The 17,670-nt window shown below is 34.9% G+C and overlaps 1 protein-coding gene and 1 pseudogene across 3 annotated transcripts in view; one reads left to right on the plus strand and one right to left on the minus strand.

Annotated features, from left to right (window-relative positions):
* The window catches only part of COPS4 (COP9 signalosome subunit 4), a 36,444-nt gene extending 18,930 nt beyond the window's left edge, over positions 1-17,514 (minus strand). For 2 of the 3 annotated variants that reach the window (XM_016156208.2, XM_016156210.2), the window contains exons 1-6: positions 16,894-17,514; positions 8,890-8,969; positions 6,713-6,864; positions 6,075-6,178; positions 1,323-1,476; positions 1,003-1,153 (exon numbers count right to left, since the gene is read on the minus strand). In XM_016156208.2, coding sequence (XP_016011694.1) covers positions 1,003-1,153; positions 1,323-1,476; positions 6,075-6,178; positions 6,713-6,864; positions 8,890-8,969; positions 16,894-16,967 — 715 coding nt within the window. In that variant the 5' untranslated portion in view covers positions 16,968-17,514. The remainder of the gene's footprint in view (positions 1-1,002; positions 1,154-1,322; positions 1,477-6,074; positions 6,179-6,712; positions 6,865-8,889; positions 8,970-16,893) is intronic. The other variant, XM_036227785.1, reaches the window with a different exon arrangement.
* On the plus strand, positions 11,553-11,671 carry LOC118608962 (annotated as a pseudogene).
* Positions 17,515-17,670: the final 156 nt, after the last annotated feature.

The raw sequence follows: 17,670 nt of genomic DNA on the forward strand, positions 1-17,670 counted from the left end.
TAAAAAAAAAGTATGTGCCCTTGGATTCAAGAATTTAACTTACACATTTACTCATATATGTGCATAATCACTATAGCACTGCTTGTAATTGACTAATTATAAAAAGCCAAATAACAGAAAGTCAAAAAGAATGAGCTACATGTATTAATATATAAACAACACTATGATATATATAGCTACATAAAAAAAGCAAGCTGTCGACATGTGTGTATCATGCTATCATTTATGTATAAAAAAAGAATACAAACACATACACATTTTTATACTGAAGGAAATACAACAAAGCAGTAATAGTTCTTCAGAACAGGATGTAGTACCATTTTATATACTACCTTTTCATTAACAAAAATTAAAAATAAGATTACTGGTTCATAAAGAATGAAATGTGTAGTATGAACATGTTATTAGGCTCGCAACTAAATATAATTCAAGAATAAACATTCTGAAATGATTTGAAAAGCCATAGCTTAGTATTATCAGCATTTCCTCTCAATGCCTTTTCTGCTTTATTAATGATTTACATGCTATAATTTAGTAAGACAAACATAGTTTATTATTTATATTTATTGAAGAAAAAAAAAAAAGATAAATACCAGGTCTAAGACTGAAGCTTGAAGGTTTGAAAAAATCCCAAAAGTGGCACATTATCATATCACCAATCTCTAGATTTTAATTTTTGTTTCCTTCTGTTTAGTTTTCAATTTCATATCCATTCTTTCAGTGATATTTTAGGAGAACTAAACTCCATATAATCTCTCTTAAATATTTCTAATACCTATGAGTAATAGACTGATACACGTATATTTACAATTTTTTTTAAGTTAGCAATCCAATATTTAAACAGTAGTTTCTGTTTAAATATTTAAACTAAATTTATCGTAACTGTATTAATAGGACATAACCTTGAAGAACAGTTCTTTGCTAAATCTTCCAGTAGTAATGAATCTAAAATATTAAGCAAAGGTAATCGACTGTTCATTAAAGCATAAATGACATGTTTACCTGCTGATGCTAAGATGGTACAGTGCAAAGCATGTTTTAAGGCCTCTAGTCTTTCACTTTCGTGCACTATTGTCTTGTAAGAGAGCTCATTGTACCTTTGTGCAGCTTCAATGAATTTTCTTCTATAATCAAGAACACGTGCGTAGCATACCTATAGTAGGCAAAAGGTTTCAATTAGGAGGAAAAGTTAAAAAACAAAAGCAAAAAAAATTTTTAAAGAATTTCTAATATATAATAGCATTTATCAGATGTTATGATAAGATTCTTAGTATAGTAAGATTCTCCAACACAAAATTAACTCCAAACAGCTCATCTGTTACCTTGTAATGTATCTGTAACTGTTCATTGGTTGATTCATTCTGAAGCAATGATGCTCGATTTATGTATGCCTCTGCCTGGACTGGATCGTCATCCTCTAGATATAGCCTAGCAATCTTCAGGTAAGTCTCCAGTTTATAATCTACATTGTACTGTCTAAGATATAACAAAAAAAAAACCCAGAATGACTAATTGTTTTATCAAGAAAACTAAGAGGGGTGGTAGAAAATATGTTATTTTTTCATTATATAAATTCTGTTAATATAAGGGAATCAACTTTTTACTGCATATTATAGAAAACCAAAGAAATATTTCCAAAGTTTTATTGAATATTAATTTTTATCATCATTGTTCATATTATTTTAGCTTCTTCTAATCCTCAGATACTCTCACAAATCAAAGATCTTAAAAGAAAAAAATGCCCAATTCAGGGATATATCATATACACCTAGTGAAACTATAAATAAGCACAACTCTCCTGGAAAAAAATTTGGCAATATGCTTTCCAACCATCTTTGAATCCTTTAAATTGCATATACGTTTTACTCACTATATTTTACCTCTAGAAAATAAATCCTAAGAAAATAATCTTGGAAGTGTGCATATATGTAAAGACCCTACAAAACCCCAAAATCATATAATTCAATATTAATTCTCACAGAAAATTAATCCTATTTACCAGCAAGCGGTGCCACCATGTGGCAAGAACAGAGTTTACAAGTGACTTGGCCCCAGCTTTGAAATTAATTCTTTACTTTAAAATTTTACACTAATTCAAATTTCATCCATAAGTCATATATTATTATTCTGTACTGTATTACTTTCATTCACGACTCAAACTTATTTAAACTGTTAAAGTAGCATCATATTTTTTTGAATTTTTTTAATTTCATGCCAATGTATCTATTGTATCTACTACTTTTACAATCAGAATCATTTTTTAAAAAGTTCTCACTTATCTAAATTCTATTTTTAATAAATTTTACTTTAATTTAACTTATTTATGAACCATTAAATTTTCAGTTCTTTGGTATCCTCAGATAATGTTACATTACTATCAAAATGGTGATAGCCACCACCACTGCAAAGAGTAATATCTAATTTTATATTTATTTTAACTACCATTGAAAATAAATAAATTGCTCTGTGCTAGGGAAAAAATGTTGCAGACAGAATAAGACCAAAGCAATTAAGAAAGGCTGCCCTTTTAAAATTTTCAAAGAAAAAAATGAATTACCAAGAGGCCTTACAAAGCAAAATTCAACATCTACATATGAAGGCTATTTCATATACTGGCTGCTTTTTCAGAGCATCACTGACTAAAAATTTCATAAATACCCAAAAGACAGTATGCCTGAAGTAGTGTCTGCCTTATCACAAATATTATGATCTGCCCCCCCCCAAAAAAAAACAACAACAAAAAAAGAATCTCTCATTTACCTGGAAAAAGAATAGAGAAGCAGTCGAAAATATTTTTAAGTCATTGAGTTGATATTTTTACACTTGTCAACTGAAAGGGGAAGTGTGTTTAATAATACAACTAAGAGTCTCATATCTTTCACCCTTCTTGTACATATACTTTGGATGAATGTTTCGTAAAGAACAATAATTGTTTTTTAAAAATACCCATCAAAATGTTAGACTGGGATCCCTCTCAGTGCCTTTACTCTGTCTCTGTCTCCTCTCTTTCTTACTGTCCCTCTCGCTCTCTGCCTCTGAGAGACGATCACACTCAGTCTGTGGAGCGTTATGCCTTTTTTAATAAACTTGCCCCTCACTCCCCCAAAAAAGGTTAGATTGGTTGGCCAAGAGTTACAAACTGTCATCTTAATTTTTTCTAACTATTTTTCCATCTCACTTTCTTTAGTATCCCAAGCTCAACAATTCATTGAACCTGTTGTGACCTCGAAACCACTGATCCTATCACACTGTAACTGTCTTAAAGGCCTGACTCCCCTCTTTACCTAGCTTAACTCCCATGGTCAATCATAATCACTGAACTGCATATGCACTCATCCGCCCTGTCTCTCTCATGCTGTCATACTTGTTGGACAAAATCATAACTCTGGTTAAACCTAGCAGTTGACCCACTCCTTTCCTGCAACCATGATGCTGAAAAATACCCAACCAATCTGACTGATCTCATTTTAATCACTACAACCTTTAAATCAGCCCTTAATACTACCAAGTATATTATATATTCCTGGTCCATTCATTGTTCCCTCTCTCCTAGAGAATTTTTTCTTATATTCTTGTCTCTCCTCAACCTCACAGCTCCCACCTCCATTTACAGGTCTAGGTGATGACTCTGATTCCAACTTCAGTAATAACATTGAAACGATCAAAGAATAGTTGTATGAACTCTACCACCACATCACTAATACCTGCACTCTGATACTCTGTGTTCTTGGCTGTTACTGTAGATCACTGCGGTCTCTTCTGCCCACAAGGAAACATGCAGCAATGTCTACAGACATTTTTGATTGCCACAACTAGGAATGGTGGTGCTACTGGCATCTAGTAAGTAGAGGCTGATGATGCTGCTAAACATCCTGCAAAACACAGGATAGCCTCCACAACAAAGAATTATCCAATCTAAAATACCAATAGTCTATAAAGATATATGCACCCTGATGCTCACAGCAGCATTATTCATAATGGCCAAGACATGGAAACAAGCGAAATGTCCTTTGATAGATGATCGGATAAAGAAGATGTAATACATATGTATAATGGAATATTACTCAGCCATAAGAAATGATAAAATATTGCCATTTGCAACAATGTAGGTGGATCCTGAGATTGTCATGCTAAGTGAAATAAGTTGAGAACCATAGAAAACTGAAAGTAATAAACAAGACAAAAAAACAAAAACTCATAGACACAAACAATAGTACAGTAGATACCATAGGAAGAGGGGGTAGAGGAGAAGATAGATTAGGGTAAAGGAGGTCAAATATATGGTGACAGAAGATTTGACTTTGGGTGGTGAACATACAATGTAACATATAACTGATGTCTTATTGAAGTGTACAGATGAAACCTATATAATTTTATTAACCAATGTCACCTCAATAAATTTTTTAAAAATTAAAAAATACCAATAGTTCAAGGTTGAGAAACTCTGTCAAAGATGAACTATCTATGCTCCTACCTAAAGCCTATCTCTCCACTAGACTCCTTCTCCTCTTGCTTACTTCTGTAAGAATCCTCTCCACTACTCCCTTACACAAATTTTGCTACCCACTGAATCATAAAAGAAAAAAAAAATCTCTTAACCTAACCTCTGCTGTCCTAATCTACCCTATTTCTCTGCTCCCTTTTATAAAAACTTGCCCAAAGAGTTGCCCACGACAATTGCTCACCATCTCCAGTTTCCCTTTCCATTCTTTTAAACAAATTCGATCAGGCCTTCGCGTTCACCATTTCGCCAAAATAGCTTTTGCCAAAGTCACCAATGACATCCACATTACTAACTCCTACGGTTAACCCGCTCTCATCTTTCCTGACCTATTAATATCATAGTTGATCACTTGCTCCTTCTTGATACATTTTCCTCATTTGGCTTCTGGGACGCCACACTCCACATTCTTCTGGTTTTCTTCTTACCTCAATCTCAAAGGACAACCCTCATTTGCTATATCGTCCTCCTGCCCCCGTCCTCTCAATGTTGGAGTGCTCCAAGCCTTGGTACTCCGTCAGTCCTCTTCTCTATGTTCCCTCCCTTGGAGATCTTATCCAATCTAATGGCTTTAAATTCCATCTATATATCAATGACTTCCAAAAGTATATCTCTAGTCCAGACGTCTTTTCTAAACTTCTAATATATACAACCCTTACTAGATATGCACTTAGTTATTACATGTCCAAAACGCAACACTCAATCTTCCCTCAAAACCTATTCTTTACCACTGAGTGGATAGCAACTCCACTTTTCCAGTTGTTCACACCAAAAATCAGGACTTATCTTGGCTCTTTTTCTTACACTCTATATCTAGCCAGCTGTCAGGAAATTCTTAGCTCTTTACCTTAAAAACACATCCGGAATCCAACATTTCTCACAATCTCCATCTCACCTTCAGTAGTACATAAGCCTTTTAATGATGTCCCTACTTCTATCATTGCATGCCTACAGTCTATTCTCAACCTAGTCATTAGAATGGTTCTTAAAAATAGAAGTCAGATTATGTCATTCTTCTGTACAAAATGGTCCATAGCTTTCTTTCATTTCACTTAGAGAAAAGCCGATGGCTTACAAGACCCCACATAATCTGGTCCCTAGTACTCTCTGATCTCATCCTCTATCTCTTCTATCACTCTTCCCCTTTGCTCACTCCATTCCACCCACAATGGTCTCCTTGCTCTTCTTAAGACACTCGAAGATTGCTCCCATCTTAGGGACTTTGCACTAGCTATCCTGTCTAAGAGAATCTACTGATACTCCTCCCTCAGATAGCTCGTAACCACTGCCTTACCCACTTCAAGTATCTGAGGTGGTGACAGCAGGACCACTCTACCACTTCAATCACCCTATTTAATAATACAACCTGTCCCCTACTTTGTTCCTTACTTTTCTCCACAGTGATAAACATCTTCTAACATTGCAAAATTTATTTATTATTATATTGTTTATCTGTTTCCTGCACTAGAATGTAAGAAAAAATGTAAGTGAACATTTATACATATCCTATATATATATATATACACAAACATACACATATATACATCCATCCCATATCCACTATTTACTATACTTTTGTCCTGTTTCCAAAGGAATTCCCACCAACACTTGGGCTGCATTTCTCCAATCTTCTTCTTTCTCATATATAGAAGCAAGATGCTGTCTTATGGAAGCAACCTAGAATAATAAGTATAGATGTTATATCAACTGACATTAGTAAATAATTAAAATAAATAGATAAGTTTTTCTACTTCAACAGTGTTCTCATTCAACATATTAAGCTGGCAAGTAAATAGTAAAAGTTTATCTAGACCACTCAAATTTTTTACAGTATAAAAGCAGAAAACTAAACCCATTTCTGTAATGTGGATTATGGCAATGACTTAATTTAAATATTAAGTTTTGCTTAATATTTAATGCATATATAATGTTGAAGTTTTCCTATGGTTTCAGTATAATGAACAACTTTATTGATTTTTAAAAATTGTCTAAAGAATAATATTTGATGCCTAAAATCAAATTGTAATAAAGGAGCATATGTCAACTAGAGTTACGACATCCTAATATTTGTTTTATTTTATATTGTAAAATGCTGTTTGCAACACTGTTTTGGCAAAATAAAACTGAATAATTTCCTTTAAAAATGTAATAATAACTCCCCAAATAACTGCTGCTATCTTAAGTTCAAAAATCACTACTCTAGATTTTTACCTGCTCTTCAAATGAAATGACTCGAGGCTGAATCTTTTCCAAGGTGAAATGATAGATTTCTTTGGCTGTGCTATCAGGCAGGTTAGGGAGATGTGTGCAGAAATCAGTCAGCAACTGTCGAGAGATTACGAGGCTCACATTTTCATTTACCACTTGTTAAAAAAAAAAAGAGATAAGAAAACATGAGTAATTTATAAGTTTTTTTATTAAGCAATCAATCTTTACCTAAAATCAATATTAAAAACAATATATATTAGTACAACCTGCAATGCATTATTGAGGGAGTTTCACATCCCTATCATCTTATCATCTTATATTACAGAATATGTTTTCTTTATACTGAATTATTTGTTTACACAATGACGATACCAAAAAAGTAAATATACCATAACTCTTCAAAGAAACAGAAATGGTCAGAAAAAAATTTTTTTACAGTTAAAAATTTCTTCTTTTCTCTCCTTTATTTTTCTTCAAAGTAAAGGCACAGAAACACCCATTTTTTAACTGATGTACTTATATCCCACCAAGCTACAAAAAGGAATTATAAAGAAAACGGTGAAATAGTTTTCATGCAATTCAAATAAAGCAAGTAGTAACAGTTACTGTACTTGTACTTCCCCAATAAAAGTCATCAGAACTCAGGCCAGTACCAAATGTATTGATATATTTTATGACACCTGTAAACACTTATGTAGTCATTATTGTATGTGATTAACAATGAAAGCTCTGGAGACTCACTGCTTCCACCACTCCCGATTATACATCCCACACAAGAAACTTCTCTGTGTTTACTAGTCTGTAAAATGGGGATAAGGTTGTGAAGCTTAAGTGCAATATGACTATATAGAGCACTTTGAATAATACCTGACACACAGTACTCAAGAAATGTTATTTTCACCATTACATTTTAAAAAATGCATTCTCACTGCTTAAGCTGTCTTAAATTAGCAGTTACTGTGAAAAGAATGGTTCAAACACTGTTCAGTTGATGTAAATCATTTTAACAGTAGACTGCTTTTGTTGACGCTTCACTGGATTCAAAGTTTATATAAAGATCAAAGTTTATAAAAAGCACTATTCTTTTGCTACTTCAGTGCAACGCTCTCAATGAAGCTAGTCTTAATAGTTTTTCTGAAACCACTGCATTTGTCTCACATTTTGCAGGCCCTAATTTCTTGAGGCAGTAATTTACTGGTCTTATAACTAATCAGTTTATATTAATTGGAATTCCTTATTGGATAATACTGGATGTGACTGTGAAAACAGTTTTATATCAAGTGCCATTAGACACTTATAACTGTTAGAAAATGACTATACAAACTAGCACTTCTCAGGGAAATATAATTAAATAAGGACTATAAATCAGAAAAGTCAGTTTCCAGTTTGGGCCCTGCCACTGACTGAATGTCCTTGTGGTAAAAAAGCCACTTCATCCTAAGATTCATTTTACAATATACTACCCAGGGATATCTATATTGTCTAGTCAGATATAAAAAGGAACCTGTTTGATGGATAATGCATGTGAAAGCACACTGTAAACTGTAAAGCGCTATCACGTATCATTAATATTGTTAACTCAGTAAAAATTCCAGCCTCGATTTTGAGTAATTTTCAAGATAACTGTTTAAAGTCAGGGAGTGGGGGGAGAGTGAGTGTCTCAAAAAATGGAAATTTCTAGTCCCCATTCAAAAGATATATTAACATTAATAACAGCTCACACTTATCGAGCACTTATTACATGCCAGGTACTATGCTAAGCACTTTATTATGTATTAACTCATTAATCTCCCAACAATTCCATAGGCTACGTATCATATCCTCATTTTATAGACAAGGAAAAGGAGGCACAAAGAGGAAATAACTTATCCAGGATGATAGAGCTAATAAAGCAGTATAATATGATTTGAATCCAGACTATTCTATATTATGCTATACTGTCTCACATCAGTTACTATATCAATAACTATACAATATCTGAATTGAGAATGTAAGTCTGAAGACAATTCACTAAAAAAAACAAGTTTTAAATAGTTTAAATCTAAAATCAATCCATCAATCTCAATGTATATTTAATCTCATGCAAATTATATTGAGAATTTGACATAAACAAGTTTGGAGCAAGCTTTATAGTCCTACTCAATAATACAAGGCAAACATGGAATTTTCATTCCACTTACTTGCTTCCACAAAAGCTTTCAAAGCTTCTAGTTGTTCTGCCCCAGATAACTGAATGGCTTTTTCCAGGATCTGACGATACCTAAAACAATACCAAATAAAAATAATGTTTAGAGGGCACTGTATATTCTAAAGCTAATTTTGATGTTTATTTATTTGTTTACCCTGGTTTCTTTCATAGTGCTCTTTTCTGGTTTTCTTTATAGTACACTAAAGACCTTTTTATTTTAAGTTCCCAGTCCATCACAAGAAACACTAAACCTTTAATTATAATTCTAAGGTGACACTTCTAGTTTTCTTAATGGTATATCACAACTTTTAAAAAGTTTTTAAGTCCATCATAATAAAGGGTGAATATATAACTCTAAGTTACTGGATCTAGGTGCTTGAAAGTTTTTGTTTTGAATTTTAACTAAAAAGTCAATTTTCTTTCAAATGTCTTTCAATATAAGCCATATTTCCTTCAATTACGTATTAAACAGACACACAAAAACATTATTTGACGTGACCTAGAACCCCTTTGTCTTGATGACCTAATGAATTTAGGGTCACCAACAATAGGATAATGCTAAGTAGGCAATAAAACCAATTACTAGAGATAGACTGTCTCAGTGTGTACAAAATAAACTCCGCCAAGCCAAATTCACTGAGAGAACATCCTTTATGCTGTCAGTCAGTGCCTATTAATTATTTATTTGCACTCAGTGCTAATAATTATTATGCCTAATATTGATGACCATGTAAGATTCAAATCAACATTCTGAAAAGGATGGAGGAAATACTCAAAACAGGAACAATGACAACTACCAGGCAATGGCAAACTCCTTCCTATAATATAAACTCCACGAGGACAGGAATTTTTTTTGTTTTGTTCACTGCTATATGTACAATGCCTCGTACAGTATTTGGCACATTATATGCACTCAAATATTCAACAGTATCATAACATTTTATTACTTTATTTCAGTTTATTTATTGGTAATTATTTTATTTCTTAAATTACGTGGTGGGTACATGACTGATTACACTATTTTTTTATCTCTTTTGTGTGCCTTAATATTTATTAAAAGCATTAATTAATGCATTTTATAAACCTAACAGCATTGCAATTATTCGGAATGTCATAAGAATACAGTCAGGAGATAAAAATAGACAAATAGGATCCAAACTCATTCAAATTTATGACTTTTATTTTATAGGTACACCCTCAAGCTACCATGCAGCATTTATAGATTCTCAGCTCACACAATAGTCTCACAACCTTAGTTATATAATTTCTCAAAACTGCAATGAATCAAACTTTGTAAGAAAGTAGATATACTGACAGAAAAGATAGCAAACTCCAAAAGAAATGATCTAAGAAAGCAAGGAAATACTGCTAAGCTTTAAAATAAAAATTGTTAGTTTTAAAATTGCTACTTTTGAGGCACGAAATTCAGTTATCTATCTCATTCTCTCTCTTTCTGCCTATACACATGCACACTCACATGCACATATAATATTTTCCATATTTATATTTATATAATTTACTTTTTTGCCCTGTGCATGCTTTTAGTTAATACAGTCAATGGTTTGTTTCTTTTTTTGATTGGCTTACTTTTCATATTCAGTTAAATCAAGACTTATGGATAAGCCCTCTTACTCTTACATTTCAATAATTATTTTATACTAATAATATTACATTCAAAGATGACAATGTCTCGCGTATAGAAATTTGCTGATTAAGATTTAACATACAGTTTCATAATTTATCAATTAACTAATGTGTATTGAGAACACATGACAATACATCTAAAAAGTGATGAAAACTTTATATTACCAAACCACATAATTTGCCAGGGCCTTGGAAACTACTCTTGACTTTATAGAGTAAGGTACAGAGATGGGGCTAGATGCCAACTTGCTCCTTCTCTAATATGTAAATTCTAGTATCTAAAAACAGGCACTTACTTTTCACAATAACATGTAATAATAAACCTATTTTAAATCAGGGATTTAAACAGCCATTTAATAGTGCTATTTAAAATCATCCAACAATGCTAACTGAGCACCTAGGCTTTTTAAGATGCTATACCAGATACTGTGTATGACACTAAAAAATTTTTTTAATAACCTTAGTCTTTAAAGATCTTATAGCTGGGAAAGAAAGATAAAAAAAATAAAATAAAATATCAAGTATTAAATTATAAAAAAACAAAAACAAACAAGTTACAATAAAACTAAACAGTATAAGTATGTGACAAGTGATGAGAGTGAAATGGGTTAGATTAATCAGAGGAGGTTTCATGGAAAGTTATAACAGTTTTTTATTGAGCACTCGGTAGTAAAGATGGAAAAGTAATTGATATGGAGAGTATGACCAAATACTTTTTCCTTAAAAAACATTATGGAGAAAAATAAATTTCATTAATTAAGGTCCCTTGCCTCTGTCTTATCCATTAATCACCAACAATGTTTATTGAGCATTTATTATATGTTTATGAACTAAAGTTCACTATGTCAATTCCTGATTTCTCAGCACTTGAATGGAATCTGGAAGTAAATAAAACATACATGAAAATGTACCACAGGCACTATTTAGGCATGTATTAATGAGATCTTTCATTTACAGTAATGGTGAATTAGGTGACTCAAGCAATTCTATCTCAAAAAAAAAAAAAAAAAAGTCTATGGCTATGCTACCCTGAACAAGCCTGATCTTGCCTGATCTCAGAAGCTAAGCAGGGTCAGGCCTAGTTAGTACTTGGATGGGAGACCACCTAGGAAGACCAGGTGCTATAAGCATAAAAAAAGAATAATAAAAAAGTAAGAGATTGTAAGCTGACAAGGTCCTTGCAATCTGTGAGGTCAACCAAGGGTTGACGCGACTAAAAAAAAAATTTACATTTTTTAAAAAGCTAAAAGAAATGTAAAAAAGAAAATAGCATAAAATCCTAATAGTAAAGAAAAAACAAGTGAGAATAAGAGATTAATGCATTTGCTCACTGTGGAAAGACAGCTATCAGGTAGAGTAGCACTTTGGTGGGCAGGGAATGGGTTCTTGCTTTGGGACATTCTGCCATCTGCTAGAAAAACAGAGAAGCAAGTTGCAATTTCTGACAAACCAGTAGAGATAGAAAAACAGGATCTAAGTTCCTTGTGGGCCAGAGAAGGAAACACTACCACTTTGGAAGGTTCCAAAATCTACTCCAAGGATCAACTTGGTAAACCAAAAAATTCTGAAGTCTTAGCCCTAGAAGCTACTAGCACCGTCAGGTGCTGGGCAGAAGGAAATGAATATCCTCTCTGAAAGGTAACATCCCAGACCTCCAATTGTTTCTAAATATATATATTTTAAATAAGTTGCCCAACAAATAAAAATTATAAAGCACATGACAATATGAGCTACAATCAACAAAAGCAACAGACAATAACAACAAACAGGGACTCCAGATACTGCAGTTATCAGAAAGGCTATAATATAATTATGCTTATCAGATTTATGGAGATAAAGACAAACTTTAAAGTTTCAACAAGAAACAAGGAATCACAAAAATTGTCATTTGAAAAAAAGAACCAACAAAAACAATAGAACTAAAAAAAAAAAAAGTTACCAAACTTAAAAACTCAATTGAGTTCTTAACAGCGCATATGAAGAACTGATAAACTAGTAGGCAGATGAGAAGAACTTATCCAGAATAAAGCATTGAAATGGTAAGACAGAGTAAGAGATACAGAGGTCACAGTAAAAGTGCCTAAAAGGTTTCACTGGAGGAGAGAACAGAATGGGATGGATGCAACATTTAAAGAGAAAGAGCTGAAAACTTCTTAGGACAATGAAATAATTCAATATATTGATTTAAGAAATGCAATGAAGCTCAACCAGGATAATGCAGTAGAGCATTTACAGGGAGGTCACAATTCTTTCACTCTCTGTATGTTCCTCCCTTTGCAATATGACTTTGTAGCTCTTCACATCAAGAGGTAGTTTACTTCCCCCACCCTTAGATCCAGGCTTGTTTTGACCAACAGAATGCAGCAGAAGTACCTGTTCTGAACCTAGACCTCTTTATCTATTGAAACAGAATGCAGCAGAAGTACCTGTTCTGAACCTAGACCATCTTTATCTATTGAAACTCTACTGCTGCCACATGAACAAGGAAGGCTAGCTAACCTATTGGATAATTAATATGTATCTCAGTCACCTTTACTGCTCCAGCTAACACAGAAGCAGAGCTGCCTACTTAAGCTGCAGCTGACTACAAGCACATGTGGGAGCCCATGTGGAACCAAAGCATGTGGAACAGAGAACTAACCAGGTGGGCCCAGCCCAAACTGCCAACAAACAGAATTATGAGCTAAATAAATGACTGTTTAAGCCACGAAGTTTTACAGTAGTTTATTTCACAGCAAAAGCTAACTGACATAGATAAATAAAAACATATCCACATATTCACACTGAAATGAAGTTGCAGAAAATTAAAAGACAAAATTTTAAAAATAGGTTAACTGCTAATATTTTTTAAGAGAAATAATTTCCTAAGGAGGTTGATCTTTAAGCATTCTAAATATTTCAATTTTGCGTTAGGTGGGAAAGAGTAGGGGAAGACAGGAATTCCAGGCCGAAAAAAAAAAAAAAAAAATCACTATCTGAAACTATCTGAAATGCAGTCCAGTTTGGTGAAAATAATATAAGGCTAAAAGGTAGATGTGTTTAGAGGTAAGGGCTATGAGCCAAGCAGACTGTATTCCAGCTTTGCTACTAGCTGGCTACATGACCTTGGAGCAAGGTACTTTACCTCTGTACTTAAGTTTTCTCATATGTAATGTAAATACTACTTGTTAAGGATTATTAAAAATGTAAGTAAAGTTCTCCTTGGCACAGAGTAAACACTAGATGTTAGGGAACTTCAATCTTGAGATGGGAACCACTATAACTGTTGTGTGTGGGATTAAGAACCAGAGAATGAGTTAAAAGGGGCCTATGAGGTTATACAGTCTACCCTCGGGGTGTGTGTGTGTGTGTCCTCCATTTTCTGATAGTTCCATTCCACTCTACTCTAAAGACTACCTCTGTAAAGCAGAGGAGTCTATTTTCTTTTTGTAAAACAGCTTTTCAATTAGTCAAAGACAACTAGGAAGTCTCCCATTACTTTCCTTTCTCCAAGCTAAGAGCTTCTTGTAAAATGAAATGTTTGGACTCCAAATGTCCGATATCTTCCTCTGGGTACCCTCTACACCCCAGAACTAGAAAGAAAAGAAAAATTAGTCAACTATTTCTATAGAGGACTAACTCAACAAAAATCTATAATCCAACCTCATACTTGCCCTCAAAGAGATCACATTCTGACTGAAGCAGCAGATAAACAAACAGCCAAAATAACTAAGTGCTTTGGTAGATGTAAATATGGAATGTCACTGGACATAAGAAGTGCAACTAACCAGGTCCTGTGTGTGGGTGGGTATGTGTTTATGTAGGTAGTTATTCAGATAAGGCTTCTGAAAGAAATAACATCTGAACTGATTTTTAAAAAACCAACTAGGTTTTAGCTAAGTGATTAAGACAGGCTATCACAACAGCTACCTACTCAAATGTTGCCTCTCAAGGCTCTCCTCCTCCTTTAAAGCTTTATGTAAGAAAATGAACATAATGCACATATGTACAAAAGCAGTCTACAAAATTTGCAAAAATGTTTCTTATACAGCCAATTTCTTATAACAATTTTACACTGCTATGTTAATTCATAGTTATGAGAAAGCATTTCTAATTGAAGTTTTAGCAAGAAAAGTAACATAGGCTGGTAGGTTAAAATGTACTTTTTAGAGTAGACTAACCTAGATTCAAATATAAGCTCTGCACTTTCCTAGCTATTCATTGAATCAATCAATATTTATTGAATGACTACTCTGTCATAGCTATCCTGTTAATTGCAGGGAACACACAGTATCAGTATTTTAGAAATGAATCTGCTCCACCATTCCTTAATACAGAATCCTTTGTTACTCAGCTCCTAATGTAAACCCAAAACTACTGATAGATTTCATGTGTTACTCTCATAAAGCATGTAGCTGGCAGAATTGTTTCATTATGAAAATAAATATCCTGACACATTCTTGCCCAGATAGGACCAGATACATACCTGCAGGCAAGACCAAGACTTTCCTCAGAAAGCACTATCAGTTATCAAGTACATTATTTCATATTATCTTCACAATAATGCCATGAGGTAAATTGTTACAATAAAAGCCTCCAATGAATTATGCCTCCCTCTGACCATGCACAATGTAAATTGGCCACTCCTTCCACAAAGAGGTAACTCCACTTGCCCAGCCTTTGAATCTGGCCTAGTCTTGTGACTTACTTTGACCAGTACTTGAGAATTGATGTTGTGAGGCTTCTAAGGCTAGCCTTAAGAGGCCTTCCAGCTTCTATTCTCACCTTCTTGGTCCTGTAAGGAAGCCTAAGCTAAACTACTGAATGTGGGACTATGGGGAGAGAGAAAGAGAACCAGTCGACATCCAGATATATCTGTGAGCTCCCAGCTAACTTCACCGGTGTGAGTGAGCCCAGACTAGGCCAGCGAAACAGCCCAGTCAACCCAAAGAATCCTGAAAAAAAAATGTTGTTTTACACCACTAAGTTTTTGGTTTGTTACAGAGCAATAAATAACTGAAGCACTCAGTAAGACTGGTACTACTGTTTATCTGCAAAAGTGAATAAATGCGTAGCTTAAGCTTCAGAATTCTGCAAAGACATGAAAACGATATCTCTTCTGATAACTAATATACTTACTTTCTTCAACAAAACAAAAGGAAAGCAAGTGTGGGGAAAATATAAGCTCGTTTTACTTTCATCCAAATCTATAAAAACTACATGCAAAAAAGACTGAACCATGAAGACACATTCAACTTATTTCCGACCTGTGGAGTAAGCCAAAATGTATTTACTGTTATTAATAATAATAGCAACAATGACAATCTTGTGGCACTTTCTTAGTGTCAGATACTGTTCTAATTAAGTGTATGTATATACATACATACACTCATTTTCTCCTCAAACAGGAATAAGTCCTCTAACTATCCCATTTTCCTGAGGGGGAAATTGCAGTAGGAAGTAAATCCCAAGATACACAGCAAAATTTCTCACTGATAAAAGTAGATTTACCATCAGAAAAAGGCAGCACAACCCACATAAAAGTCAAGGTTTCAATGGCCACATAACAGTAGGTATATCTCATTAATAAGATCAAAGTGATCTCAGCTGTCAGGGTATAAATATCTATCTACCTATTATTAACACTGTTGAATAACTGCTTGCAGGGCAAGGGACATGTCACAAATTTTAACCAGGAGTGGACCTAAGCCTTCTACATAAATTGAGACGAAATTCCTCAACAATTCAGATTCTTGCAAACATCACTATTCTCGATATCCTGATCCATATTATGAGAACATTCCGACCGTGTACACTTCTTCGGAGTTGGTGGCGGAGAGAGGACCCAAAACACAAGGACACACAGAAGATGGTCCGAGTGGTTCTGGACGACATGATACCGCGCGGCCATACCTCCTCAACCCCCGACAGCCTCAAGAAGCCATCTCTCTGAAAAACTCTACATCGAGGTCCCAGAATACAAATTTCCTTCAATTATAAGGGGGAAAAAGCCAAAGAGAAGCCAGAATTTGGTGCGAGAGGCCAGCCAGCGATGGGAAAAGGCACCAGAGAGGGCTGAGAAGGCCGTGGGCGCAGTCGTTCCTCAGACCGCGCTTCCAAAATCTTAAGAGACCAGAGACTATGCGCTGAACAAGTTGACAGTCACCCCAGACCTATGGCCCCACGAGCTCCCTGCACAAGGTCCCCTCCGGCTTTCTGCTGCTCCCAACATTTGCCTCCACAACCGAGTTCAGGCCCGCCCCCTTGATTCTCTGGCCGGCTCCTAGCCGCACATCCGAAAGCTTCCGTCAACCCAAGGAGAACAAGTCTGTGGCTTCCCTCTCCACCTCCCATGGATCTGAGAAATACTCACTTGCCCGCCAGATCTTTATGAGAGCCACTTGAATTCATGAGCTGGGCCAAATCCTGTCTCACGGCTGCCGCCATCTTTCTTCCAGCTCAGCCAAATAGAAAACGAGTGTAGTCCTCCACAGTGCAGCCAGAGGGAACCCGAGCTGCCACAGAGTAGCTTGTGTGTGGGCCAGAGCGCCCGGTGTGTGAGCCTGCGCTGGGTCCGCCCCCAGGGTTGAGTGACATAAAGCTCCACTCCTTAAGTCCGAGGCCAGCCAGGCCTCTGCCACAGGCTCAGACTCGCACGCTCCCACTTCGGATTGGCGAATAAACTCCAAGGAGTGTGTCGTTTGTGCAACTACAGTAAGTCCCGGGTACGCAAAACCACCATGTCTTAGTTAAGTTCCGGTCTCACGTCTGTAGTTTACCGTTCCTCTTTCTTTAAGACAGCACTTAAAATATCTGTGGTAAAGAACGAGTTGATTTATTGCAAGTTCACCACAGACGGGTACTTTTGTAAAATACAGTTTAAAATGTCCACATCCTCCCTCCTAATCTGTACCCTTTTTATGGATTGATCTTACATCCCAGTTAGTACAAGACAGTGCTATTTTACGTCTGTTGCCCTGGAGTACCTGCCTATTAATAACACGTCCTTTTACCCTAGAAACTGTACATTTGGATGACAACGTATACAGTTACCCTACCTTTATATGTAATTGTGTTCGTTACTTATATATCCTTACAGAATTTGTTCCTGCAAATAAGTATAAATTTTTATCCTTTCTTACTTTCATAA

The sequence above is a fragment of the Rousettus aegyptiacus genome, unplaced genomic scaffold, assembly GCF_014176215.1.
Source record: "Rousettus aegyptiacus isolate mRouAeg1 unplaced genomic scaffold, mRouAeg1.p scaffold_m13_p_10, whole genome shotgun sequence".
Taxonomy (NCBI): Eukaryota; Metazoa; Chordata; class Mammalia; order Chiroptera; family Pteropodidae; genus Rousettus; species Rousettus aegyptiacus.